This window comes from Salvelinus sp. IW2-2015, linkage group LG14, assembly GCF_002910315.2.
Source record: "Salvelinus sp. IW2-2015 linkage group LG14, ASM291031v2, whole genome shotgun sequence".
Lineage (NCBI taxonomy): Eukaryota > Metazoa > Chordata > Actinopteri > Salmoniformes > Salmonidae > Salvelinus > Salvelinus sp. IW2-2015.
In genome coordinates, this window is record NC_036854.1 from 27,793,364 (window position 1) to 27,799,768 (window position 6,405).

The 6,405-nt window shown below is 45.7% G+C and overlaps 1 protein-coding gene across 1 annotated transcript in view; it reads right to left on the reverse strand.

The window, feature by feature from the left end:
• The window catches only part of LOC111972782 (band 4.1-like protein 3), a 93,376-nt gene that overhangs the window by 47,405 nt on the left and 39,566 nt on the right, over positions 1-6,405 (reverse strand). Inside the window, 5 exon segments of the mRNA XM_070446602.1 lie at positions 233-320; positions 777-995; positions 2,201-2,276; positions 2,428-2,470; positions 2,566-2,670. Of these exon segments, the coding sequence (XP_070302703.1) occupies positions 233-320; positions 777-995; positions 2,201-2,276; positions 2,428-2,470; positions 2,566-2,670 (531 nt within the window).

The window sequence follows — 6,405 nt, forward strand, 5'->3', positions numbered from 1 at the left end:
GACAGGGAACCAGGCAGCATCATGCAGCTGCTGGGGGTCAAAGGACAGGGAACCAGGCAGCATCATGCAGCTGCTGGGGGTCAAAGGACAGGGAACCAGGCAGCATCATGCAGGTCATAACAATAGGGCTTTTTCAATTCATGACAGGGCAGGCATTTTGAAAAAAAAAACAACAGGGTTGGGGTCAGTAACAGGTAGCCTGTTTTGTCAAAGTTGAATTAGGCCACTTTACCTTGGCATGGTGCAGGTCAACTCCGTACATGGAAAGCTTCTTCACATTTTCCAGGAAGTGCATCTCAGCGTCAGCTGGCGTCATTCCTCTGGAGAGATAAAGACACAGCTTTTTGTATGGGTTTTTGAGACCATGACCTTCTCTTCCATTAGACAGACGGACAGACACATGTACAGACCACCAGACTGACTTGTAGTTCTAGAGAGACAGACGAACAAACAACCAGACTGACTTGTAGTTCTAGAGAGACAGAGAGACAGATGGACAGACAACCAGACTGACTTCTACACTCTTAGAAAAAAAGGTGCTATCTAGAACCGAAAAGGGCTGTCCCGATAGGAGAACCSTTTGAAGAACCTTTTAGGTACCAGGTAGAACCCTTTTGGTTCCAGCTAGAACCCTTTTGAGTTCCACGTAGAACCCTTTCCATAGAAKGTTCTACGTGGAACCCAAAAGAGTTTTACCTGGAACCAAAAAGGGTTCTCGTATGGGAACTGATGAAGAACCCTTTCTTCTAAGTGTAGTTCTCAACAGACAGACTAACTTGTARTTTTTGTGCAGGTCCATGACCTTCTCCTCCAGCTCCTTGGTCTGGTTGGGGGCGAAGCGGAACTCGCTGACGTAGTCCGTCCCAGACTCCTCGAGATCGTAGTCCCCCAACTCTGATTGAACCGTGTAGGATCCCAGCACCGTGTGGGTGGCGAAAGAGCATGGCAGACGCCCAGACACCACGTCATCCCTCAACTGGAGGCACAGGTAATATCTGGAAGGGGAGAGAAAGGGATGAGAGGGCGAGGGACAGATAGAGAGGGGTGAGGAAAGAGAAAGGAGAGTGAGGGATGGAGTTTGTGTCATGAGGAGAGAAAAAAGTGTGAGAGAAAGGGAGAAAAAAAAGAGAAAGAGAGAAAGAGCGAGAAAGCGAGAAAGAGGTCATTGAAAATAAAATGCACACAGCACAGTATTTCATTGATACATTTTTTTAAATGTGTTATTATGCTTATATACACTGAGTATACCAAACATTACGAACACCTTCCTAATATTAAGGTTCATCCCCCCGGCCTCCYGAGTGGTGCAGTGGTCTAAGGCTAGCTGTGCCACTAGWGATTCTGTGTTCGAGTCCAGGCTCTGTCGCAGCCGGCYGCGACCGGGAGACCCATGTGGCGGCRCACAATTGGCTCAGCGTCGTCTGGGTTAGGSGAGGGTTTGGCCGGCAGGGATGTTCTTGTCCCATCGCGCACTAGCRACTCCTGTGGCGGGCCGGGCGCAGTGCACGCTGACACGGTCGCCAGGTGTACCGTGTTTCYTCCGACACATTGGTGTGGCTTGCTTCCGGGTTAAGTGAGCATTGTGTGAAGAAGCAGTGYGGCYTGRYTGGGTTGTGTTTAGGAGAACGCACGGCTCTCGACCTTCRCCTCTCCCGAGTCCGTACGGGAGTTGCAGCGATGAGACAAGACTGTATCTACCAATTGGATACCACAAAATTGSGGAGAAAAAGGGGTCAAAATAAATAAATAAACGTTTCATCCCCTTTTCCCCTCAGAACAGCCTCAATTCGTCGATTTTACAAGGTGTCGAAAGCGTTCCACAGGGATGCTGGCCCATGTTGACTCCAATGCTTCCCACAGTTGAKTCAAGTTGGCTGGATGTCATTTGGGTGCTGGATCATTCTTGTTACACACAGAAAACTGTTGAGTGTGAAAAACCCAGCAGCGTTGTAGTTGTTGACACAAACCGGTGTGACTGGCACCTACTACCATACCCCGTTCAAAGCCACTTCAATCTTTTGTCTTGCCCATTCACTCAAGGCTTAAAAATCCTTCTCTAACCTGTTTCCTCTCCTTCATCTACAGTGATTGAAGTTCACYTGGATTCACTTGTTCAGTCTATGTCATGAAAAGAGCAAGTGTCCTTAATGTTTTGTATACTCAGTGTATATCCCGAAAGTGGAACTATAGAAAGTGTAACCTTGTAATATCCTCAGACAGCTGGGCAGGRTCTGGAGGGTAGAACTTCACATTGAATGAAAAATTCCAGGTGGCTCCTGCAGCATACAAAAACAAACATTTAATTGAAATGACCATTGAACAGCAGGAAATAACCCAGATTGTGCCTTTAAGCCTGAGTAACTAGCATGCTGGCTAACTTTCAAACCACGCAGAGAAATAACGTTCAAAAACCCATATTCTACACACCTCTGATCTGTTTCTTCATCTCCTTGGATTGGTCTAACCAGTTCTGGTTCAAGAGTTCAAGAGGACAGTGTTAATTCACGTCAAAACATGTTCAAAACACCCCTAATTACACAGCAAAATCAACAAGACAAATTYCACCTTTTGGTTTTCGATGTCCCGGAATGTGATGCCAAAGTAGTCCTTTTCCAGGAGGTTGAGCTGCTCACACACTTTGTCAAATAACACATGGCCTCTCTCCCGTTTCTGCAGATAGAGACGAAACACTTAGATTAACCTACATTCTATTAGTCCTGAAATTATACATTGGACAGATGTATACTGCGGCATAMAATTTTTCGGATCTCAAACCCCTCCTAAATGACAACGGCATCCCATCGCACTAAATTGTGATATATTCCTCCCACCGGTTCGGGAGCCGTTTAATGATGGATAGCACTAAAGAAGAGAATCCACACGACTCAACCATGACTCAACTCTCTACAGGGGAAGAAGTCGCCTGTTAAAAGGGCTCCACTCCCATCTCCCAGCATCACACCATTTTATGTCACATCATGATGAGTGTCCTAATGTCTGCTACCCTGCCTGGCCCTCGCAGGGTGAGATCCAAGGCTCCCTGTCGCCATGATACGTCAACCTGTGAGGCTCCTWTTGCTACCTCTAAATAAGCAACATGCCTTAATGTTACGTAATAATAGCCCAATGAAGTGCTTATACAGAGCCGTGAAAAAGTATTTGCCCCCTATTTCTGATTTTCTCTATTTTTGCATATCTTTGATACTGAATGTTATCAGATCTTCAACCCAAACCTAATATTAGATAAAGGGAACCTGAGTTTACAAATAACCCCCCAAAAATATACATATTTTATTTATTTAATTGACAAAGTTATGCAAGACCCAATTCCCCTGTGTGAGAAATTAATTGCCCCCTTAAAACCTTGAGCTGCAATGACTGTAACCAAATGTTTYCTGTAGTTGTTGATCAGTCTCTCACGTTGCTGTGGAGGAATTTTGGCCCACTCTCCCATGCAGAACTGCCTTAACTCAGCGGCATTTGTGTATTTTTTGTGTGTGTTTTTTTACACCCCTTTATCTCCCCAATTTTGTGGTATCCAATTGGTAGTTACAGTCTTGTCCCATCGCTGCAACTCCCGTATGGACTCGGGAGAGGCAAAGTYCAAGAGCAGTGAGTCCTCCGAAACACAACCCAGCCAAGCCACACTGCTTCTTGACACATGCCCACTTAACCCGGAAGCCAGCCACACCAATGTGTCGGAGGAAACACTGTACACCTGGCGCCCGTGTCAGCGTGCATTGCGCCCGGACCCACCACAGGAGTCGCTAGTGCAAGTTGGGACAAGAACATCCCTGCCGGCCAAACCCTCCCCTAACCCGGACGACGCTGGGACAATTGCGCGCCACCCCATGGGTCTCCCGGTCGCGGCCGGCTGCAACAGAGTCCGGACTTGAACCAGGATCTCTGGTTCATCGCAGTGTCTTAGACCTCTGCTCCACTTGGGAGGCCTTCATTTGTGTTTTTCTAAGCCTGAACTGCTCATTTCACAGCCTGCCACAACATCTCAATTGGGATTAGGTCTGGACTTTGACTAGGCCATTCTAAAATTTCTAATTTGTTGCTTTTTAACCATTTTCATGTAGACTTGATTGTGTGTTTTGGATCATTGTCTTGCTGCATGACCCAGCTGTGCTTCAGCTTACAGACGGATGACCTGACATTCTCTTGTAGAATTATCTGATACAGAGCAGAATTCATGGTACCTTCTATTAAGGCAAGTCGTCCTGTTCCTGAGGCAGCAAAGCATCCCCAAACCATCACACTACCACCACCACGCTTGACCTTCGGTATGAGGTTCTTACTGTGGAATGCAGTGTTTGGTTTTCACGAGACATAAGRGGACCCATCTCATCCAAAAAGTTGACAAAAAGCACCTGGAAGCACCTGGATGATCATCAAGACTCTTGGGAGGATGTTCTACGGACAGATGTATAACAAAAGTATAACTTTTTGAACAACATGGGTCCCATTATGTCTGGCGAAAACCAAACACTCTGTTGTCGAAGATAATTTTCCTGCGCTGCAGGAAATTCAAATGAGCTTTGTGATTTACATAAATTCACAAAAAAATTCACAATCCTTGCTCGCTCAAGCGCTAAAGCACCARACAGAATTACATTTCCTACTACTGCGACATTYAAATGTACAAAAATGTACCTGCAATGCAGCCRTACACATCAACAACTGTTTTATATAGCTTAATAACACAAGATATATTGGTCTCCACTACGACATACAAGTGTATCTGAAATGCAGGACCTAAACTATAGCCCACTGCAGCCTATCAAAATGTATTTCCCGTTAGAAATGATCAAGAAATATTGTATATATAATCAAATGCTCCTGCTGCAGGATTATTTTACACCTGCGACAAAACTGGTATGTCCAAATATGTCACCTTGAAACGGAGAAAGATKAAGAGGGTTATTTTGCAGAGTGTTTCTGGAGTAAAAAGAAAACAAGGGTTCCAAAAAGGTTATTCGGCTGTCCCCATAGGAGAACCCTTTTTGGTTCCAGGTAGAAACCTTTTTTTGGTTTGAGGTAGAACTCTTTTGGGTTCCACGTAGAACCTTCTGTGGAAAGGGTTCTACTTGGAACCAAAATGGTTCTACCTGGAACCAAAAAGGTTCTTCAAAGGGCTCTCCTATGGGGGCAGCCGAAGAACCCTTTTCAGTTCTAGATAGCACCTTTTTTTCTAAGAGTGTTGCTAGGTTTGTTAAAAGTGAGACAAACCAAGTCTGCAGCGTACCGTCATCTCCCATTGGTCTCAGTTAGTGTGTCTTGACGTACACTGAGACTGTTGTTACATCTGTCCACAGAATACTCCAAGACTMCGATAATTATCTCTCTCATCACGATCAGAGAGACAAAACTCCTCCATGAAAAACAAATCTGCTCCTTCTGTTGTGACTTCCTCTGAAAGCGTGGGATCAAAATGAATACTTGAGATGGGCTATTCGGAAGTTATGCCAGTCAAGCCCACAATAGTTACAAAACAACTGGTGTGTGTGTGTGTGTGTGTGTGGTGTGTGTGGTGTGTGTGTGTGTGTGTGTGTGTGTGTGTGTGGTGTGTGTGTGTGTGTGTGTGTGTGTGTGTGTGTCTCAGTCACCATACCTCAACCCAATTGAACACTTACGGGAAAGATTCTGGAGTGGCGCCTGAGACAGCGTTTTCCACCACCATCAACAAAACACCAAATTATGGAATTTCTTGTGAATGGTGACGCATCCCTTCAATAGACTTCCAGACAATTGAAGAATCTATGCCAAGGCACATTGAAGCTGTTCTGGCGGCTGGTGGTGGCCCAATGCCATTAAGACACTTTATGTTAGTGKTTCCTTTATTTTGGCAGTTACCTGTATGTGAATTAGCCTTGGGCAGCCAGCGGCTAACGCTAAAGAACATCCGCTCTGCAGCCTCAATTTCCCTTCCAGAAGGAGCACTTCAACGATCTCCCTCACTGTCTGAGTGATCCAAACAACATCCCCAAAGCTACAAAGAATGTAGCTACTGAACCACAAGGACAAAGAGAGATGTAGAGAAAAACATGTTTTCACTTCCCTAGCCGCCACGTCACTACATCCATTACTAGGAGTGTTATTGTGGCATTGATGGGGTCTGATGGATAGTTAATTGGAATGCTGCTTGTGTGGTAAGTCAGAGCACATTGATGAGTCAGACCATTTGGACCAGAAGAAGAGTGGCATGTCACTGCGAGAGAGGARGGGACGTCATGCCATCATCCCCCTCTTTTTTTATCCYCTCTCTGTCCCTCTCTCTGTTCTCCACTCTTTTATCCCCTCAGTGAACTCTCTGTACCTCTCTCGCCCCCTCGATCCTTCTCCACTTTCCTCTCTCGCCTCAAGTCTTTCCACTCTCCTCTCTCTTTCCCTCTCTCCTTA